The 23,885-nt window shown below is 39.0% G+C and overlaps 1 protein-coding gene across 1 annotated transcript in view; it reads right to left on the bottom strand.

Moving 5' to 3' along the window:
• Positions 1-21,911, bottom strand: part of CAPZA2 (capping actin protein of muscle Z-line subunit alpha 2) — a 60,267-nt gene extending 38,356 nt beyond the window's left edge. Inside the window, exon 1 of the mRNA XM_059171652.1 lies at positions 21,666-21,911. Within this exon, the coding sequence (XP_059027635.1) occupies positions 21,666-21,704 (39 nt within the window). The 5' untranslated portion in view covers positions 21,705-21,911. The remainder of the gene's footprint in view (positions 1-21,665) is intronic.
• Between the last annotated feature and the right edge of the window lie 1,974 nt (positions 21,912-23,885).

The raw sequence follows: 23,885 nt of genomic DNA, 5'->3' as shown, positions 1-23,885 counted from the left end.
TGAATAAACTGAAGTCCCCTTTCTAAGAAATACCACAGTAATGAAGTATCTACACTTTGAACTCTACATAGTTTTCATCAACCAGACTGTTTGCAGGGAAGACTCAACTGACAAGGACTGATGAAGTATGACGTCCTAGGGAAGAGGGTAGACCAAAAAATACATGGTAAAATAAGTAAAAATCCTTAACACTTAATTCTAAATCATTGCATCAAACTATATAAATGTCACATTCCACAGGCAAATATGTTAGAATTTGTTCTTGAAAAATTGTACTAAATTACTGATACTTTGAAAAATGTGGTTAAATTTCCATCTCTTATGCTTCCAAAATGCTCAATGTTTAGGATGGATTTAGTCTGGGAAGTAAAAGAAATTCATAGGGAAAAGAAAAAAATCAGAGAGGGAAGTAGAGAGGGAAAGGATGATTTTGCCTATATATTACTATACCTAAGTGCTTAGAAGAATGGTGCCTGGCAGATAGAAGGCTCTCAGATATTTGCTGAATAACTAAACATTGAATATCCCTTGAAGGCAGGATTCCTGTTTGCCCCTGCCCCATACTCTGCATTCAGTAGACAGTTACTATATGATGAATAAAACTGTAAGCACGAATCAACTCTCATTTAGAACACTTAGAGAATGTAGTATTTCAATGAAATGAACATTTTTAGAGTTATCATTAATACAATTCTATATATAAACTAAATTATAAATAAACTACGTTCAAAACCACAAAAATGTATGCTAATATAAGGAAGCAGTACAGTGTATACTCTCTGGAGTCAGACTGACTGGATTGGATTTTCATCTCTACTACTCATTAGCTATGTAAGCGTGGGTAAAATATAGAATATTAGCTATTATTAGCAGTAACAATGAGATAATAAGTATACTTGTATTTAGTATAGCTCTAATATTCTTAAAAATAACCCTGGAACACAGATATTTTCACATTACGTGTTAGTTTCTTTGTGTCCTAGAAGGATGGCATACACCCAAGCATTTCTGTGTTGTCTGCAGTGCATTCACTTCCATACACCGACATCCTTTCTCCTCACTTGGAAATCATCCTTTCCCTCTCTACTTGACTCTGCTCATCTCAAAAACAGTGACAGCAACACTGCATAAAAAGCTGGTTTCCTAGCTGCATGGTGGGAATGTGCAAGATCTGCATATCTAAGATAAATGATCTGTACCCAAGTTTTGATCTTTTTAACCTCTATAAACTTCCACTTTTTACAGGGAAACTAAGGGGACAAAATATACCATTATTTCTTAAACTTCTAAAACCACTATCTCTGTTAGATAAAATAAAATGTTATCTAAAATTACTCTCTGAGATGGTTGTTATTACTTTTAATTTATGAAAGAGAAAACAGAGATCCAGAATTGGGATATGAATGAAGTGCTCAAATGAAAGTCCAAAGCTTTTCATAGAGCTGCCTCCCAGTACAGCATCATCTCTCTATGATGGTTCAGAGATAGGCTGAGAACAAAAGAAAACTCTAGGCAATCTCATTTACTTCCACCACTTCTATTATCCCCACAGAACAACAGCTCTCCAATCTATACATCTACCACATCATTTGTCAAGATCAAGATCCATTTTTCTAAGTATAACTTATTTACTAGAAATCTCCATCAAAATGTCTCAAAGATATTTTAGACTGTCTCACCCAAACCTATTCCCTTCTGTTCTTTATAAAATTACTGGCACCACCTAGAACTCATTCCACTTTCCCCTCTCTCCCTCAGGCATCATGATCAGTGAGAGTCTCTCTCTTGCTCAAAACCATCCCCTTTTCTTTGACTCCATTCCATTTAGACCCACTTTGTTCAGCATAGTTACAACAATAATCCTGCCTCTAGTCTTATAATCTTCAAAATTCATTTTCTACCACCAGACTGATTATTTTTCAAAGCAAACTGTGATGTTTCTTCTTGCTTAAAATCATCTAACGGTTCCCCCACTGCTAACAAAATAAAGTCCAAAGTCCTTAACATAACATATAAAGCTTCTCCATATCTGAAGGCTATAAAATGTAATTGTTAACAGCATAAACTCTAAAATAAGACTGTATGGACTCAGTTTACAGCTCCACCGCCTACTACCTGTATGACCATAAGTAAATTAAATTCAGTCTCCTTTCTTGCAGCAAATGAGATAATACACTTAGGAAAGTGCTTGGCACAGAGTAAACACTCAAATAATAGCTACTATCTTTTTTACTCTGCCATTTGCCAGCTCCTACAGCCTATCCACTCCTTTTCTCATCCCACATATACACAATACTGGAGCCTCAGCACTTCATTCAGTCCCTCAAACAAGAACCTTCATCTTCTATGCCTCCACATCACTGCATACATATGACCTGGCCATCTTTTACCTATTGTGGTAAAATTGTACACAGCAGCATTAATTTCTTAAACTTTGCAAGTTAACAGAAGAAAAGATCACAAAGAAAAGGCAAACTCAAAGATCAAATTATACTTTTAAAAATTTTGGAGGGGGGGGGGCGCCTGAGTGGCTCAGTGGGTTAAGCCGCTGCCTTCGGCTCGGGTCATGATCTCAGAGTCCTGGGATCGAGTCCCGCATCGGGCTCTCTGCTCAGCAGAGAGCCTGCTTCCCTCTCTCTCTCTGCCTGCCTCTCCATCTACTTGTGATTTCTCTCTGTCAAATAAATAAATAAAATCTTAAAAAAAAAAAAAAAATTTTGGAGGGGGGTACCTGGGTGGCTCAGTCAGTTAAGCATCTGACTTCAGCCCAGGTCATGATCTCAGGGCAGGCTCCCTGCTCTGTGGGGAGTCTGTTTATCCCTCTCCCTTTGCCCCTTCCTCCACTCATGCTCTCCCTCTCTCAAATAAATACAAAAACATCTTGAAAAATAAATAAATTTTTGATGTATTCTTTAGTACAGCAATATTGGTAAATACTTTTGATAAAGGGTCAGTATTATTAAGACCTGTGGTATAAGGTCTAAAATTAAGGACTAATATTTATGTGTGCTTTGACATCTGGGGAAAACCCAGAGGGCCCTGAACAACCTAACTGCAAGTTCTCATCCTCATTCTGCTCCTGCAGATGATGCCCCTAGTCAGACAACCCTCTTTATCACAGGGAACAGGCACAGTTCCTGCTTATTCCTGAGGAGCAGGCTCCAATTCCCTGCCAGCCTGCAGAATTATGCAAAAGCTAGTCACATCTTCCTGTGGGAACCAAGGATCACTCCACACCCTTGATATGACAAAACTTGGCTTCCACGGCCTCAGTTTGTTCCTCTATTCCCTAGTGCGACCTCTAAATGGCCCCACATTGTGTGCGGTGTCCCCTTCTCCTGGGCTGTTGAGTATATGTGATTAATAAGCTGCTGTTCATCTCATCTGTCCAGTGTCAGGTGTTATGTATTCAACCATTCGCATAACCCTGAAGAAGGTACTCCTCCTTCACCAACAAAAGGAAGAGAAGGGGAATAAAATAAGATCTGAGAAGCTCAAATTAAGATATATAACTGGGGACTAAACCAAGGAACTCAGTTCTTTAAAATACATTGTAAGAAAGCAAGTAAATATGTTGATATATAGTCCAAACATTAGAAGGGCAAGAGAGATTCTTCAAAGATCTTTATTTTTATTTCAGACATAGATTTACAACTGTGGTTATCGAGTTTCCCATCCTCCCATGGATTTGAAGGGAGGAAGGAAAGGTTGACAGTTGTACTTAGAACATTAAAAAAAAAAAAAAAAAAAAAAAAGGAAAGGTCTGAGCCAACCAGACAAAGAGTGAAGAAAACAAAATTCCTTCAGAGGAACAAAAAAATTACAACCAAGTCCTGAAATTCAGGAGCTGATCAAACCTCGGGTCGCCTGGGTGGCTCAGTGGGTTAAACCCTCTGTCTTCAGCTCAGGTCATGATCCCAGGGTCCTGGGATTGAGCCCCCACATAGGGCTCTCTGCTCAGCAGGGAGCCTGCTTCTCCCCACCCCTCTCTGCCTACCTCTTTGCCTACCTGTGATCTCTGTGTCTCAAATAAATAAATAAAATCTTAAAAAAAAAAAAAAAACTCTCTTGAAAAGAGAGCACTATAATTCTTAGTAAATAAATTTTTACCTAAGAATAACGATAAGCTTGCAGATAAAAGCTGAAAATGATCAGGATTTTGAATTATAGATGACACAGATCAAACATCTCAAAACCTCCAGACTTACTGCATCTCTACTGAGTGATCAAATAATAGGGGAAAGTCCTGTATTGTATGTGGTCAGTGGAGTGGAAGATGAATCAGAAACTCTTCCACAATTTTAGGTAATGTTCCTCTACTCTTTTCTACTGCGTGGCCTATGAAGAACTCCTTGCAAGTTTCCTTATTAAATGAGTTCATTAAATAGTGAGAAACGGTCTTTGATAGAGCAAGTTAGAACACCTGAAAGTCAAATGGATTTCCTTAAAAATGAACACTGTGCCATCACGGTACTCTTTTGAGACTCTGTTCAACCTACTCTGGATCAGAATTCTCCAAATGTCTGAAGAAAGTGGACACAATTCAGTTATAAATCACTGAAGTGCTCAAAAGGGAAAAAAGGATATTCATATTGCGATAGCAAATGTCGACTCCACTCCTTAAAAGAGAATTCTCCAAATCCTTTCTCCCTTTTCCTTCTCTACTAAGCAGAAATACAATTCATTTTGATAAACTCATACAAAAATGTCTCCTGCTTTCTACCAGGCACTATTTTCTCTTTGTGCATGTTGGCAGGTATTAGGATCAGAGGTATCTCAAATTCCAGACAGTAAAAAAAGTATGTTAATGCTGGGATGCTGCCCGCTATCAGCTTTTCCTCATGTGCTGCAGGCAAGAGTGGAGCTGATGAAGCCATTCCTACTACACAGAGCATGTCTCCACGAGGAGGCTACCGAAAGAAACGAGTTTCTCTATACACTTTCCAGTTTGATCAAGAGGCCAGATGATAAGCAAAGCAAATAATACCGATGAGCATGTGGAATCTGCACATCATTCTGGACCAACAGTGTAGAAACCAAACATTTACCACAGGGATGGGAAGAAATTAGTCACAATATCCAGAAAGATGACTGCTTGTGGCTCAATACTGTGGAGCAGTGATGCCTTATTTTTCTACAGAAGTTCTCAATTCCTTGGTTCTTTCAGTGTTGCAATAAATGTAAAGAGAAGAAAAGGCACACCTGTTGTAAGAAGATACCATCAAAATCCCCAGTATCCTGGCATGCACTAATCATCCAGATAAATACAGAATACTGAACTGTTGTAATTTTTCTTTAAATATGTTTTTACCATTTATTTAAAAGAGTAAAAAACCCACAAATCCAAAGTAGGCATTATCATTAACTAAAAAAAGAAAAGTTATGAATGAATTATCATTTATCTTAAATTTTCAATTTCTTTCTCTCTCCTGAATCATTCCCCTTAGTCCATGAACATTCCTAAATTTTTTTCTATCTTAAAAAAAAGTACTCCTAAATAGTAGTAAAAATTTTGAGGCAGTAATGCCTATTTTTTTTCTTCTGTTTCACTACCAAGCGTTTTCAAGAATAATTTATACTTACTGGCACCATGTCCTACTTTTCTTTAGTCAACACTTACTGAGCATCTGATACAGTGAAAGTCAACCCCAGTGGCACATTCATATCATCTAGGAGGCTTTTTCTTTTTTTCTCAGAAGGGTACAAAGGCTCCAGGCCTCACCTGTAAGTGAAGTTTGTGTATCCATGTTTGTTTATAGACTCTCCAACTGTAATCTGCAGCTAGAGTTGAAAACCACGAGTACAGGGGCCCTGGGAGGCCCAGCTGGCTAAGTGCCTTCTGCTCAGGTCATGAGTTCAACGCTGGGCTCCTTGCTCAGTGGGAAGCCTGGTTCTCCCTCTATCTGCCTCTACCCCTGCTTATGCTTTCTCTCTCTCTCTCTCTCTCTCTCTGACAAATAAATAAAAATCTTAAAAAGAAAAAAAAAAAGGAAACCACTAGTATAATGTATACCAGGCACTCTACTGCAATTACAGAGAGGAGCAAAACACAGGGCCTGCTCCTGAAGAACAAAGAAAGTAAGAAAATCAGGTAAACCAATTAAAATCAGTAAATGTTGTAACAAAGTTATATACAAATTGTTAAGGGAGCACAGATAGGCCAAGATACACAGGAATGAAGAAGTCTTTGGGTCTGCTTATTGAAGATGAGCAGTTTACCTCACAAGACATGACTGAAAGGCCATTTCTGCAAGAAAGAAAGCATATACACGCTTTTCAGACTTGGGTAATCTGGCTTTTCTTTATCTTCTTCCTGCTCCAAACTCTAGTAAAATTGCCCTCTTAAAGGCCACCATTGGAAGGAAATAATAAAGATCAGAGCAGAAATAAATGGCATGGAAACTTAAAAAAAAAATCAATAGAATAAATCAATGAAATCAGTAACTGGTTCTTTCAAAAAATTAGTAAAATTGATAAACCTCTAGCCAGATTTACCAAAAAGAAAATGGAAAGGACCCAAATAAATAAAATCACAAATTAGGAGAAATAACAACCAACACCACAGAAATACAAATACTTACAAGAGATTATGAGAAACTATAGGCCAACAAATTGGGACAACCTAGAAGAAATTAATAAATTCCTACAAACATATAAATTACCAAAACTGAAACAGGAAGATATAGAAAACTTGAACAGACTGATAACAGACTGATAACCACCAAAGAAACTGAATCACTACTCAAAAAACTCCCAAAACACAAAAGTCCAGGACCATATGTCTTCACAGACAAACTCTACCAAACATTTAAAGAATTAACACCTATTTGTCTCAAACTATTCCACAAAATATGGGCACCAGGGTGGCTCAGTGCCTTAAGCCTCTGCCTTCAGCTCAGGTCATGATCTCAAGGTGCTGGGATGGAGCCCCACATCAGGTTCTCTGCTCAGCAGGGAGTCTGCTCCCTATCCTACCCACCCCCACCCATGCCTGCCTCTCTGCCTACTTGTGATCTCTGTCTGTTCAATAAATAAATAAAATCTTAAAAAAATAATTTTTTTTCCATAAAATAGAAAAGGAAGGAAAACTTCCAAATTCATTCTAAGGCCTGCATTACCCTGATATGAAAACCAGATAGAGAGACCACAAAAACAAAACAACAGAACAACAACAAAACCCCCCAAAGAACAAAACCTACAGGCCAGCATCTCTAATGAACATAGATGCAAAAATCCTCCACAAAATACTAACAAACCAAATCCAGCAATACATTTAAAAAAATCATTCACCACAATTAAGTGGGATTTATTCCAATCAGGTGGTTTAATGTACAAATCAATGTGATACATCACTAACACAAGGAAGGTTAAGGACCAGAAGATCATTTCAATAGATGCAGAAAAAGCAGTTGACAAAGTACAACTTCCATTCATAATAAAAACACTCAACAAAGTAGGTTTAGAGGGAATACACCTCAAAGTAATAAAGGCCATGTACAAAAAACCCACAGATAGTACCATCCTGAAAGGGGAAAAACTGAGAGCTTTTCTTCGATGGTCATGAACAAGACAGAGATTCTACTGTCATCTTATTTAACATAGTCCTGGAAGTCCTAGCCACAGGTATCAGACAAAAAGAAACAGAAAGCATCCAAAAAGGTAAGGAAAAAGTAAAACTTTCACTATTTGCAGAAGACATTTACTCTATACAGAAAACTCAAAAGACTCCAGCAAAAACCTGCTAGACATGATAAGTGAAAATCAAAGTACAGAAATCTGTTGCATTTCTACACACCAATAATGAAGCAACAGACAGAAATCAAGGAATCAATCCTAATTACAACTGCACCAAAAATAATAGGATACCTAGGATTAAACTTAACCACAGAAGTAAAAGACCTGTACTCTGAAAACTATAAAACACTGATAAAGAGGTATACCTGGGTGGGTCAGTCAATTAAGAATCAGATTCTTGGTTTTGGCTCAGGTCATGATCCTGATCCAACCCCACATCAGGGTCCTCAATTAGAGCAGAATCTGCTTAAGGTTCTTTTCCCTCCCTCTCCCTCCCCCTCTGCTCCTCCCCCTACCTCATGCAAGTGCTGTCTCCTTCCCTCTACAATAAATAAATAAATAAATAAAATCAAAAACAACAACAATGATGAAACTGAAGATGACACAAAGAAATCGAAAGCCATTCCATGTTCATGGACTCGAAGAACACAAATACTATTAAAATTTCTGTACCACCAAAAGTGATCTAAGCCTTTAATGCAATGCCTATCAAAATACCAGCATTTTTCACAGAACTAGAACAAACAAACAAAAAAAATATCCCAAAATTTATGTGGAACCATAAAAAAGCCCTAAGAGCCAAACCAATCTTGAAAAGCAAAGCTAGAGGAATCACAATTCTGAACTTCAAGTTATATTACAAAGCTGCAGTAATCAAAACAGGATAGTCCTGGCACAAAAATACAGATCAATAGGACAGAACAGAAAACCCAGAAATGAACCCACAATTATGGGCAATTAATCTCTGACATAGCAGGAAAGGACATCCAGTGAGAAAAAGTCTCTTCAATAAATGGTGTTGGAAATACTGGACATCCAAAAAAAAAAAAAAAAAGAGAGAAACTGGACCACTTTCTGATGTCATACACAAAAATAAACTCAAAATGGATTAAAGACCTAAATGTGAGACCAGAAACCATAAAAATCCTAGAAGAGAACAAAGGTAGCAACTTCTTTTATATCGGCTGTAACACTTTCTTTTTATTTTTTTGTAGGAAAACATCTGAAAGAAGTTTATTGAATAGTTAATCCTGCTTCACTCTGGGAACTTGGATTGGAGGGACAAGGTTTTTCATAAGTTACTTTAAATATTTTTTTTTCAATTTATTTATTTTCAGAAAAATAGTATTCATTATTTTTTCACCACACCCAGTGCTCCATGCAATCCGTGCCCTCTATAATACCCACCACCTGGCTCCCCCAACCTCCCACCCCCCCGCCACTTCAAACCCCTCAGATTGTTTTTGAGAGTCCATAGTCTCTCGTGATTTACCAACTCCCTTCTCCTCTATAACACCCCTTGTCCTCCATGATATTTGTTATGCTCCACAAATAAGTGAAAACATATGATAATTGACTCTCTCTGCTTGACTTATTTCACTCAGCATAATCTCCTCCAGTCCCGTCCACGTTGCTACAAAATTTGGGTATTCATCCTTTCTGATGGAGGCATAATACTCCATAGTGTATATGGACCACATCTTCCTTATCCATTCGTCCGTTGAAGGGCATCTTGGTTCTTTCCATAGTTTGGCAACCGTGACCATTACTGCTATAAACATTGGGGTACAGATGGCCCTTCTTTTCATGGCATCTGTATCCTTGGGGTAAATACCCAGGAGTGCAATTGCAGGGTCAGAGGGAAGCTCTATTTTTAATTTCTTGAGGAATCTCCACACTGTTCTCCAAAGAGGCTGCACCAACTTGCATTCCCACCAACAGTGTAAGAGGGTTCCCCTTTCTCCAAATCCTCTCCAACACATGTTGTTTCCTGTTTTGTTAATTTTGGCAATTCTAACTGAACACCTTCTTTTTAAATAGGTCTTCTCGGTCATTCCAAAATTTAGGACTTGATAATACAGGGGAGCCCTGTTCCCGAGCTCAGCTTCTAGACCCTCCCAGAGGCTGCCCCGCTCCAAGGCATTTTCTTAAATGAGGATCCAATATGTCTCTTAAGTTTCTTTTAATGTATTATAGTTTCCCTCCATTTTGTTTAAATGTCATTATTATGTTGAAGAAACTGGGTTATTTGTCCTCTACGTACTGCTTAGCATTTGTTTTCACTTAATAAATTGTTATAGTCCTTCCTTTAAAAAAAAAAAAAAAAAAGGTATGTCTCCTGAGGCTAGGGAAACAAAAGCAAAAATAAACTATTAGGACATCAACATAAAAAACTTCTGCAGGGCAAAGGAAACAATCAGTAAAACTAAAAGGCAATCTACAAAATGGGAGAAGATATTTGCAAATAACATATCTGATAAAGGGCTAGTATCCAAAATATATAAACTTATAAAACTCAACACTCATAAAATGAATAATCCAAAAAAATGGGCAGAAGACATGAACAGATCTTTTCCCAAAGAAAACATATAGATGGCCAGTAGACACATGAAAAGATGCTCAATATCACTCATCATTAGGGAAATGCAAATCAGAACTACAATGAGATACCACCTCACACCTGTCAGAATGGTTAAAATCAACAACACAGGGAACAACAGGTGTTGGTAAGGATATGGAAAGGGGAACCCTCCTGCATTGTTAGTGGGAATGCAAACTGGTGCAGCCATTGTAGAAAACAATATGAAGGTTCCTCAAAAACTTAAAAACAGAACTGCCCTTTGAACCAGCAGTTGTATACTGGGTATTTACCCAAAGAATATCAGAACACTAATTCAAAGGGATACATGCACCCCTGTATTTATAGCAGCATTATCTACAACAGCCAAATTATGAAAACAGCCCAAGTGCCCAAGAGGTTGACAAATGGATAAAAAAGATTTTTATCTTTGTATATGTATATGTATAAATGGAATATTACTCAACCATAAAAAGAATGAAATCTTGCCTCCTGCAATGACATGGATGGAGCCAGAAAGTACTATGCTAAGCAAAATATGTCAGTCAGAGAAAGTCAAATACCATATGGCCTAACGATATGTGGAATTTAAGCAACAAAACAAATGAGCAAAGGAAACAAAAAGAGAAAGAGAGAGAGGCAAATCAAGAAACAGACTCTTGGGGCACCTGGGTGGCTCAGTGGGTTAAGCCGCTGCCTTCGGCTCAGGTCATGATCTCAGGGTCCTGGGATCGAGTCCCACATCGGGCTCTCTGCTCAGCAGGGAGCCTGCTTCTCTCTCTATCTCTGCCTGCCTCTCCGACTACTTGTGATTTCTCTCTGTCAAATAAATAAATAAAATCTAAAAAAAAAAAAAAAAAAAAACCAGACTCTTAACTATAGAGAACGAACTGACGGTTACCAGAAGGGAGGTGGGTGAAGAGATGGGTTAAATAAGTGATGGGGATTAGGAGTGCACTTGTGATGAGCACTGGGTGGTGTTAGTATGAAATCACTATCCCGTGCATCTGAAACTAATATTACACTGTATGCTAACAACTGGAATTTAAATAAAAACTTAAAAAAAAAAAAAGAGGTTATCAGTGATCTCCCATCCCACTTAGTCGGCCTTATCTGCAGTTTTCCTATAAAATGGATAATAACAGAATTACTCTGACAATTGCGAGATTAATTAATATAGTATACATAGTGGCATACAGCAGATAAAATTTGTTTTATATCCCTGTACCGTAAGTACAAACTATATTCCTTTTAATCTCTGTAATACTGGTACTGCTCCTTCTGGAACTCCTCAAGTTCTGTAAATGAGCACATACTCTGTGCTACATATATACTTCCACTTCAACAATCATCCTGCACCTCTTCCTCTCCTTCTTTTATTTTCTAAATAATAGTATATCCAACAGTATATACTCTCTGACACCTCTCCTCTTTGCTATGTCCAAGCTTCTCCTAAACGTCTTATCCCATTTTGTGGCTTTAACCCACAACAGGGGATTCTCAAATCTATATAAAATGTCTAGGCCTGACCGTTCTTTCCAGGCTCCATTTCTTTCTTTTTTTTTTTTTTAAGATTTTATTTATTTATCAGAGAGAGAGGGGGGAGAGAGCAAGCACAGGCAGACAGAATGGCAGGCAGAGGCAGAGGGAGAAGCAGGCTCCCTGCCGAGCAAGGAGCCCGATATGGGACTCGATCCCAGGACGCCGGGATCATGACCTGAGCCGAAGGCAGCTGCTTAACCAATTGAGCCACCCAGGCGTCCCACCAGGCTCCATTTCTATTCCCTATCTTCTAGGCAAGTTCAAAGAGGTATTTGGTGGGCATCTCAGACTCAGTATAACTCAAATCAAACTCAACATTATTCTTCCCAGCTGTCCACCTTCTTCCTGAATCCCCTAGCTGTTAGTGGTGGTATCACTTCTCAGTTACCCAAATTTTAACATTCAGAGTTACCCTGATTCTCCCATTTCTCCCTACATTCATTCACCAAATTCTGTTGATTCCAACTCCGAAATCTGTTAGCAATCATATTTTTCTTAGTGTCTTGTGAAACTACTTTAAGCCAGATCTTAACACTTAACCCAGGTTCCCATTGTTCTTACTAGCTCCAATCTGTCTAGACCCATGGTTCTCAACCACGGACAATTCTGTCCTATAGGAAAACATTCTGATTATCATTACAGGAGGGAAGAGGGTGCTACTGGTACCATGTGGGCCAAGGATGCTATTAAACATCCCACAATGCACAAGACAGCCCTCACAATGTTATCTGGCCTCAGATGTCAGTAATGTTGAGGTTAAGAAACCCTCTACTAATTTAACAGAACAGTTCACCTTTGCATCTCTTACTTACAAAGTACCTGATATAACTTATACTTTGTTTTGTTCCCAGTTTCCTATTTCCTATTTCCACAACACAGAGCCTGTGTTGTGCTCTGGCAGGAGCTTGTACCCCAACTGATGTCTACCATCCTCCTAGGTACAAGTAATTTTTCGATCTTCTCAATTTCTATGTACTGACTACTTTTTGATGCTCTACCATACATATACATATATATACACACAAACACATATAAAATATATCTGTGAATCCATAATCTTACCCTTGTGTCTACCAAACAGGTAATCAAATCACCAACCTTCAGTGAGTTTAAAACCTACTCTATGGTCTTACTACTGCTACTCACAAATATTGCAGTTCTCCTTTCCTTCCAAGCCCTCCGAAATTAAGTTTATAGATGAAACCTGCTTCAGCTAACTGAAACCTGGGCAGAATGTAGTGAGCTCCAAATGTATGTGTGGTGGGGGAGGAGAAACTTTATAAACCAGTGTGCTGGAGTGCCTAGTGGCTCAGTTGGTTAAGTATCTGACTCCTGATTTTGGCTCAGGTCATGATCCCAGAGTTGTGAGATCGAGTCCTGCTTAAGATTCTCTCTCTCTCCCTGCTCTGTCCATCCCCCTCAATAATAAATAAAGAAATAAAAATTTATAAAATGAAAATAAAAATCAGTGTGCTTGCTATTCACCACATTTCCTTCCCACTGTTGCCAGGACTTGGGAAGAAAGTTTAAGATTTGTTTCTGTTTTGATAAATATAACATGCTACATTTTGTAAACTTAAGGTGTATAGCATTTTACTTTGATACATTCATATATTGTAATATGACTGCCATTAACGCAATACTTACCATTACTACTACTTTATATCATTACAGTATATATATTACATTGCTGTCTATACTCATTATACTGTACATTACATCTCTATGGCTTATGTACTACTTATTACCCTTAAATACCTTTGTACCCTTAAATTTGTACCCTTAAATACCATCAATATTATACCTCCAACTTCTGTTTTTTGGTGGGTTTCTTTTGCTCTTTTTTAACAGGTTTGGCTTTTTTAGATTTCACAAATAAGTGGTATCATACAGAACCTATCCTTCTCTGACTTACCTTCTTAGCACAATGTGTTCAAGGTCCTTCCATGTTGTCACAAGTGGCAAGATATTATCTTTGCTCATGGCAGAATAATATTCCACTGTGTATACATACCAAAAAGCCCAGGTTTACAATGAAAACCTCCAACAGCCCAAAACTCTGAGACTTCACTAAGCAGGACCTTTCTGGTGCTGACCCACATTAGACATATTATATAGAATGAGGAAATGTCATATAAAATTCCCTTCCCAAACCCACTCATGCTAAGATTTTAGGTTGTTAGTTGTCACATTATATCCTTGCTTACCTTGATTCACAATCAATGTAAGAGGCATAATTTAATGCACCACTAAAAAAGGGAAATGCTACTGATTAGTATCATAAGCCATTGATTGTACAATGCAGCCTAATTCCAGAGATCTTAAAATATGGAAAACTATGGGTACTGAAGTAAATTAAGTATGATATATTTGGTAAAAATACAAATGGAGAGGTAGTTTTTGAAAATTATTTCCATTCCTTGTCTACACAAGCATAGTAAACTAAAACGTGTAAGGAAAGTTCTATCATTAGGTCCACAGTGAAACATGTAAGTATCATAAGAGAAAGAAGGTAAAGATTGTACATCTAACCTTCAAAACAAAATTTGTGAAATTCTCCTTTTCTGACAACGATAGATGGTTGTATGGAATCACTAGTTTTTTCTGAAATGCAATAAACTTCTGCAGTAAGTTACTGCTTCAGGCAATCAGGCCTTTAGGTCAGATCACAGAACCATATGTCAAATTTTCCCATCATGCTTTTCAACTTTAAAAACTACTTTGCATTCTAAGTGTTTTTATATTCCATGTTTTTACATTAAAATGCAATATTCTATGTATCTAACTATCCTTATTTTATGCAGAAATGGCTCCCAAAAGCACTGAACAAGTACTACTAATTTGCTTTAATGTGTAGTCTGAAAAACTCCACTAATGGTACAGCAACCATCAAGCTTCTGTTTGCTGTAGGAATTTTTACACTTTATTGGTGCAATGACAATTCATTTATCTACTGAATGAAACGAGGAATGAATATTTTCTATATTAATAGCTTAATGGTTTAGTTTACTTTTTGGTTAGTAAGAACACAATAAATTATGTAATTTATGTAATTTATGTAAATTATGTAATTATGATGGCAACTTATATTACTTTCAAACATGAACAAAATTTCTGAAACTAAATTATGACTGTGTAGTGAAGGAGAACTATATAACTACTTATGAAGAATATTTAGCATGTGTAAATGATTTGAACTATAGCCAGTATCATCACCTGTTACCTTAAAGAACACCAAAAATTTCATTCAATTATCTAAATCTTTAAAATCTAAAGCTTTATTTAGAAATGAAAATTTAGGTACACTAAATTTTCCCTCAAGATCTTTACTTCATATTCTACTTTTTAATTTTTTAAATTATTATACTTTAAAAAATATTTTATTTATTTATTTGACAGAGAGATAAAGAGCACGAGTAGGCAGAGTGGTAGGCAGGCAGGCCCTCTGCCAAGCAGGGAGCTTGATGTGGGGCTCAATCCCAGGAGCCTGGGATCATGATCTGAGCCAAAGGCAGCTGCTTAACCGAATGAGCCACCCAGGCACCCCCCTACTTCTTTTTTTAAAAAACAATTTATTTATTTATTTTTTTAATTAATGAGAGAGAGAGAAAGAAAGCATGAGCAGGAAGGGGAGAGGGAGAGACAGAATCCCAAAAAGACCCCTCACAGAGTTGACAGAATGCTTGATCTCAGGACCCTGAGATCATGACCTGAGTGGAGTCAGATGCTTAACCAACTGTGTCACCCAGGCACCCCATATGCTACTTCTACTTTTCATAAAACTGTTTTTAATTTTGTGAATTCATGATTCCTTTGTTCATTCACTCATTGAACCCTTTTGTCACCACATGCAGCATAATGACAGATGCTAAAGATACTTCTGCATGTAGGAATTCCATCAGAATGAGAGAAAAAAAGTCAGTTAAGCAGATAACTATTATGCAAAACTGTATTTAATACTAATGAGATGTCGGGGTGCCTAGGTGGCTCAGTAGGTTAAGCGGCTGCCTTCAACTCAGGTCACGATCCCAGGGTTCTGGGATCAAGCCTTATGTCGGTCTCTCTGCTCAGAAGGTTCTCCTTCTGGGAGAGAGGGTGCGTGGTTCTCCCTCTCCCTCTGCCTGCTGCTCTGCCTGCTTGTGCTCTCTCTGTCAAATAAATAAAGAGTATCTTAAAAAAAAAAAAAATACTGGGGCGCCTGGGTGGCTCAGTGGGTTAAGCCGCTGCCTTCGGCTCGGGTCATGATCTCAGGGTCCTGGGATCGAGTTCCACATCGGGCTCTCTGCTCAGCGGGGAGCCTGCTTCCTCCTCTCTCTCTCTGCCTGCCTCTCTGCCTACTTGTGATCTCTCTCTGTCAAATAAATAAATAAAATCTTTAAAAAAAAAAAAAAAACTAATGGTATGTTATAGCCAGTCATGTGATCTGACATAAATCCTGAGGGATACCTAAGATTCTCATCAAAGAGCATAGACCAGGAAACAGTTCCAATACTCCAAGTGGATAAGAAGTCATCAGCAGAAAAAAAAAACAAAATAAAACTTAATATGTGTTTACCACATGGTGGATATCATTTACACGTATCTCCACATTTCAGAGGAAACTGAGGCTGAGAGGTTACATACTTTACCTAAGGAGCTAGACATGGACTAGTATGCAGGTCTCTTTCAATTCACAGCACGATTAAATAACAGTGTATGTACTGGAGTCAGAACTATTTAGGTAAGAATGGAATACAAAGCCATGAATACTATTTTCAAGAGTTGGGCTTCCTTGCAAAGGCAATGGAGTATCCAGCAACTAAAAGTTTGGGAATAATACAAAAACAACATATTAAAACATGGCTTAGATACAGGAAATTGGAAGAATTAGTCTAGGAAGTTTATAATAAAAGCCTAGCAGTGGCAAATACAAGGGAAAGACCAGCTGCAAGACAGTCTTCTTCTTCTTTTTTTTTTTTTAAGATTTTATTATTTGACAGAGAGAGAGAAAACACAAGTAGACAGAGAGGCAGGCAGAGAGAGAGAAAGAGGAGGAAGCAGGCTCCCCGTGGAGCAGAGAGCCCGACACGGGGCTCCATCCCAGGACCCTGGGATCATGACCTGAGCCGAAGGCAGAGGCTTTAACCCACTGAGCCACCCAGGCGCCCCTGCAAGACAGTCTTCTGACCCTACTTTTCCTCCCCTTCCTTAACCAAATAGTTACAGAACAGGTGCAATCAATTCGCATTCTGTTCATACAGTAATTTTGTTACTGAACAACAGTAGTTAATAACATAAATAACAACAATTAGTTTAATAGTCTGGTCAACTGAGAGGTAAAAACTAAAAATTGATATAAATGGAATATCTTTTCAAGCAAAAAATAAATTACTTGCATAAGACAAATTTTGATGATAGGAGTGACAAGAAAATTCAGAAACAGACTGAAAATTCAGAGCTCAAGGAGACAAAGGTTAAAATAAAGCTGAAGTTAAAAATTTGGATGACCAGAAAAATGGAAAAAGATAAAGAGAAAAATGAGCAGAAAGAGATTTCTGATCCACTCTGCATAGGAGAAAAGGGGAGAGGAGTTTATGAATTTACTTTTAGGAAAGTTCCATCTGAACACATCTCATTAACTGTCTCCTGTTTAAAGAACCACCCAATAAAAATGTGTGACTAGTGATCAGAAGAGAAGTCAGTGCTGAGCTATGGACATGAGACACATTCACAAAGATATAAAAGATGAAGCTACAGAAATGGATAACTCATATCACTAGGGAAAGGTAAGAGGGGTTATAAGGAAAAAAACCAAAAAGATCCTTTCCAACCAATAACTAAATGTCTTCCTTCTGGAGCTTTGGAGTGACTTCCCTCTGTAAGGAGGGGTGTGAAATGGAATCATGCTTCTGCTTTTAGCCTATTCCACAATTTCAAATTCACAAAATTGCTTTACTGTACAATGTTGCTGACCCCAGGAATGGAAAACATAAACTGTTTTTTGGCCTAGAGTTTCTAAACTATGTAAAAAGATCTGTGGGACATGCTACAACAAATGAGTAACTTCAAAGCACTTCACTGTGCTTCTTCAGATAATATTATTTTCTATTAACCTATAACCTGGCCAAAGATGAAAAGGTCATTAAATTTCATAGTGGTATCCTCACAAAGCATTTATATGTGATTTTAAAAAGCAAAGATGTTATGCTAGATTAATTTCTAAAAAGCTTCCTACCTTAGAGCATATATGAAAGTATGCCAGTAGCACAAAATTTTTAAATGTGTTAAATAATAAACTTTGTTCCAAAATTATCAAACCCAACACTAAATTTAGAACCCAACACTATTTAATGTTAGGTAGCTACAATTTTTATTAAAAACAAAAAGAACTATTGTTTCTCCTTTTTCAATATAAGCTGTCAACAAATTAAAATCAAAGCTAAACCCAGAAAAGGTTACTATTATCAATTCTTAAGGGTTAGAGCACCAACTTTAGATTCTGACAAACAGGATTAAATACCACCTCCACCACTTCCTAGCTAGGTGTCCTTAAGTGAATCACTTAAAGCTTCTGAAACGTTAATTTACTTTTCTGTGAAACTGTAATTATAAAACCTACCCTCAAACTTACAACTTATTTTCAAATGTATCATCAAGCCACCCAGATACAAAGTATGGGTACTATGTAAGTTAACAGCTTCCCTTCTTCAGATCTTCAATCAATAATGGGAATTCCAATAGCTTACAGGTATTTAAAGCTTATTCTGAAAATTACAAACAAGGTGGCAGAAAAAGTAACATGATTTAAACATTAGATTAGGGGTGCCTGGGTGGCTCAGTGGGTTAAAGCCTCTGCCTTCAGCTCAAGTCATGATCCCAGGGTTCTGGGATGGAGCTCCACATCTGGCTCTCTGCTCAGCGGGGAGCCTGCTTCCCTTCCTTTCTCTCTGCCTACTTGTGATCTCTGTCAAATGAAAAATAAAATCTTTTAAAAATAAATAAATAAATACACCCAAAAAACAAATAATCCAATCAAGAAATGGGCAGAGGACATGAACAGACATTTCTGCAAAGAAGACATCCAGATGGCCAACAGACACATGAAAAAGTGCTCCATATCACTCGGCATCAGGGAAATACAAATCAAAACCACAATGCGATATCACCTCACACCAGTCAGAATGGCTAAAATCAACAAGTCAGGAAATGACAGATGCTGGCGAGGATGCGGAGAAAGGGGAACCCTCCTACACTGTTGGTGGGAATGCAAGCTGGTGCAGCCACTCTGGAAAACAGCATGGAGGTTCCTCAAAATGTTGAAAATAGAACTGCCCTATGACCCAGCAATTGCACTATTGGGTATTTACCCTAAAGATACAAACGTAGTGATCCAAAGGGGCACGTGCACACGAATGTTTATAGCAGCAATGTCCACAATAGCCAAACTATGGAAAGAACCTAGATGTCCATCAACAGATGAATGGATCAAGAAGATGTAGTATATATACACAATGGAATACTATGCAGCCATCAAAAGAAATGAAATCTTGCCATTTGCGACAACATGGATGGAACTAGAGTGTATCATGCTTAGCGAAATAAGTCAAGCAGAGAAAGACAACTATCATATGATCTCCCTGATATGAGGAAGTGGTGATGCAACATGGGGGCTTAAGTGGGTAGGAGAAGAATAAATGAAACAAGATGGGATTGGGAGGGAGACAAACCATAAGTGACTCTTAATCTCACAAAACAAACTGAGGGTTGGTGGGGGGAGGGGATTTGGGAGAAGGGGGTGGGATTATGGACATTGGGGAGGGTATGTGCTTTGGTGAGTGCTGTGAAGTGTGTAAACCTGGTGATTCACAGACCTGTACCCCTGGGGATAAAAATATATGTTTATAAAAAATAAAAAATTAATTAAAAATCCATAAATAAATAAATAAATAAATAAATATTAGATTAAAAACGCCACCTTTTAAAATTCTATTTGATTCTATATCCAATCTACTCCCGAAAGATTAAAAGAACATTTAGGGAACTAAAGTGAAGAGTGTTAGAATTTCACTTCACCAGTTACTTGAATTTAGCCCAGAAATTTGGTCAGTCTTATTCTTAAGTTACTAAATATGGTAATGAAATATATATAAAAATATCTACAAAATAGTCTTACAAAACTCAAAATAGAAACAGAAACACCAAATTCCTTTAAATTTGAATTCATCCATTTACTATTAAACCACTGTGTACACAAGTTTGGAGAATAAGATGCCCTCCCCCTCCCCCATTACAGAGTTTTGTACCCTGAGAATGCCAGATAATGAGGAACCCTGTCATCTCATTCTGAAAAAAATGTGCTATTTTAGAACAACATGGGGAAGGACTACATTAACTCCCATACCCAGTACTCTCTCCACAGCCAGATTCTAGCCACTTAAACTACTAACCACTATTTTAGTATATTTTATTTTAGAATAAAAACATGACAATCCCTTTAAAAACTTTTTAGCACTAGTTTTAAACGTGTGTGCACGCAACTGTGTACATTTTCGGTTATCAACTCCTGGTTATTTACCAATACAACCAATGTGAACTCTACACAGCAACTTTTGTATACACAGGGATCTCCTACCAGGTCTGTGAATTACGGAGAATCTTGTTCTTTTATTATCACTTTCACCAAAGACCACAGAGGAGGGAAAAAAATGGATTTCCAAAACTGAAGAGGCCGCCGACTTCGGCATATTCACATTGGGAAAGCGATAAAACATCATATTTCGGTGCAAGTTTACATTACAGGATATAAAAACACTTAGAGCAGAAAAGTTCCAATTGAAAATACCCCCCAGGCTTACATTAGGACTTCTTAAACACCATTAAGGTGTGTTTCCTACATGGCTGTACTGCTTTGGAACTTAAAAAAAAAAAAAAAAATGAACACTGTGAAATTAAGAGTGGACATCTCAAAAACTGTAACCATCTTATTCACAGATTATGTGTCAGTCACTCCTGAGTTTGTGAAACGTCAAGGCCTTCCCGGAAAATACTTAAAATTAGTAGGGTCCCCCACCTCCCCTGGGAATGGGCCCTCACAGAAGCCAAGGGAAAAGGAGAATAAGAGAATTAGTTCTATGATCAGATTTCTCATTTTAAACGCCTGAGAATTTAAGTCGTTCATCTGGTTTCGACGCTGTCACAGCACCGAAGATACAGCAAAAGGAGTTGCACAATCTCCCCTCATTCAGAAGTCCTAGCAGGACCGTGAAGCGCCACCAAATCGGCCCCCAGAGGGGCTCGTGCCAACCACGGGGAGGGGGTCTTTTTGTGAACAACTCCGCTGCCTCCCAGGAACATGGGAGCTGCAAAAGCCTACAGCTAAAGCCGAAAAAAGAAACGGGGGGGGGGGAGGAGAGGGGGAGGGAGGGAGAGAGACTTCCACCGGGAAAGGAAAAAATCGTAGACAACCAGAAAAGGAAGCATTTTGTTTCTGGGAGGGGGCGTAAAAGGGAGAAGTGAAGGTCTGCTTCTTAAGCGGTTTTTTCCCCCTTACCCCTACTGTCTCCCGCCAGGCCCTCGGGCTCACCACCGCCCTTGGGTCGCTCCCAGGCCGGGACCGGGACCTCTCTTGCAGTCCCCAGACCCGGCGAAGGGCCCCACGGCCCAGGCGGAACGAGAGGGTCCCCAGCGGCCACCGCCCTCCGCGCCCCCCGCCCGCCGCGCCAGGCGCCGCCGCCCGGCTCCCACTTCCTATTTTCAGAGCACACACCCTACATGGAGCCGAGCGAAGCGAGCAGGCCTGACAGAGACCTGCCCCCGCGCGGGGCCTCGGGTGACTGACAGGGGCAGGCACTAGGGCGCAGCGACGAGAAGAGGAGGAAGGGCAGCCGAGGGCACAGACCGATGCCCTTTCTGGGCGTCCAAACGCCGGGCTGATACGCCGGGGCTCTACTGGCTCCCCGACGACGGACTCCGCCGCCTCCGCCACTCTTACCTTCTCCTCATCAGACAACTGCTCGTCCAGATCCGCCATTTTCCTTCTGGCGACAAACCGCGGCGGCGGCGGCGGCAGCGGCCACCTGACTTCCCCCTTTCCGTGCGGTCCTCCGCGCCGCGCGCCTCCGCCAAGGGAGGGGCCCACAGCCCAGGCCGCCGCGCACGCGCCCGGGGAGCCCCGCCTCTCTCTAGCCGGCCCGTGGGGTCGACACGCGGCTGTGCGCGTGCGCGGGAGGCTGGACGGTCTGGGAGGTAGGGGGAAGAGTGGCCTAACGCCGCCTGCTGCAGGCTTGTCAGCATCCTGAGTATAGGATTCTTTCTCCACTAGTGACCATATGGACCCAGTCTGCGACGAGTACATTCTGAGCCCTTGATTATGTTCCCATCAAGCCCTCAACTCTGCCAGCTAAAATGTGAAAAAGTGTACGAATAGAAGCTTTTTAAACAATCTGTTTTTTAAAATTACTGGAAAAATATTCAGTTTTCATTAAAATATGTACACACAGCCCAACCCATAATTGGAAGGTTGCTCTTGGTATATTCGTGTATTCATTTAAGAAATATTTATTGGTCCTTTATTGTGTGTCAGGTACTATGTTAGTCCCTGAATATACAACGATAAGTAAAAACAAGAGAAACCACTGTTCTCAAGAGGATCACTCTTCCCTAAACAAACACCGAGCAGCTGGGGAAGGCACTGTACTATTACAGGGGAATCCAAAGTTATGTTAGACATAGATTCTGCTTTTCTGAATTTAATTGCTAGATTAAATACAGAGAGCCCAGTAAAATTTGAATTTCAGACAAACGATGGATATATATTTCACGTATAAGCATGTCCCATGAAGCATTTGAGATATACTAAGAAAAAGTGTTCATTGTTTTCAAATTGTATTGGAATACATTACTTTTATTTGCAATATCTGGGAAGCTTACTTGTGACACTTTAAGTTGAGCAAGTGAGTGAAGATATAGTAAAAGCTGTATTATGAAGTGTCCAGGAATTTTGTTAAAATGCAGTTACTGATTCAGTAGGTCTGTGATGGGGCTGGAGAATCTGCATTTCCAAGAAGCTCCCAGGTAATGCCAATGCTATAGATCACACTTTTTAGCATGGCCTTAGAATTTATTAGATAGGACTTAAGACTTTAATCATTGTGTTGCACACCTAAAACTAAATCAATGTTATATGTCAACTGCATCTCAGTTTAAAAAATATCTTTAAAACTTCATTCAGGGGGCACCTGGGGTGGCTCAGTGGGTTCAGCCTCTACCTTCAGCTCAGGTCATGATCTCAGGGTCCTCGGATGGAGCCCCACATCGGCTCTCCACTCAGCAGGGAGCCTGCTTCCCCCTCTCTCTCTCTGCCTGCCTCTCTGCCTACTTGTGATCTCTGTCTGCCAAATAAATAAATAAAATCTTAAAAATAAAAAACTTCAGTAGAAAATGAGAAACTGTTGACAACGTTTGAACAGTGACTTGACATCAGAAACATGTCTAGCAAGATGAATCTGACAGCTGCAGGTAAATGACACATATGAAAATACCTTCCCCAGTTCAAGTTCCTCTATCTATATAAAACACAGTTACTAAGTAATTTACTGAGTGTTCATACTATACAAATCCCTGTTTCTTGCAGGTGGGAAGCAAACAGAATCCATGCTATTAAAAAGCTTATAGTCCATTCTGAGATAGAACAGGAAGGGGATGCTTGCTGACACAATTTCAGAAAAAGCGGGTGTTCTGTTGAGCATAAATGGTGCCAAGAACATAGGATAGAGAAGAAGCCACACAGTTTGGCCAGGGAACTCACCAGATATAAATAAATAATATGTTCACTCTTTTATAGTTTACAGGTCATTGCTTCATTAATTTCTCACTGCAGCCTCGTCAGGTAAGGTATTTATCAGCATTATTATACCCATTTTACAGGAGAACAAACAGAGGCATTTGTTCAAGTTTGCAAATCAAGTGACTAAATTGATAGTAGAACTCAGGCATCTTACTCTGTATCCTCCCTTCTTTCCACTTTGAGATGTTTCTTTCTTCTTCTCTAAGGTCCATCAAATAAAACTTAATGAAGGTGATTACTCTCCCATCCTCCCAGTTTTAGTCAACATCACTTGCTGCATCAGCTTTACTTCTAGTTTTTTTTTCCCCTTCTGTTTTTTGGGTTTCTGTTTACCTAGCAACACCTAAGGTTAATGTGTACACAATG

This window comes from Mustela lutreola, chromosome 4 (assembly GCF_030435805.1).
Source record: "Mustela lutreola isolate mMusLut2 chromosome 4, mMusLut2.pri, whole genome shotgun sequence".
Taxonomy (NCBI): Eukaryota; Metazoa; Chordata; class Mammalia; order Carnivora; family Mustelidae; genus Mustela; species Mustela lutreola.
This window is presented reverse-complemented; position numbering and strand designations above follow the sequence as displayed.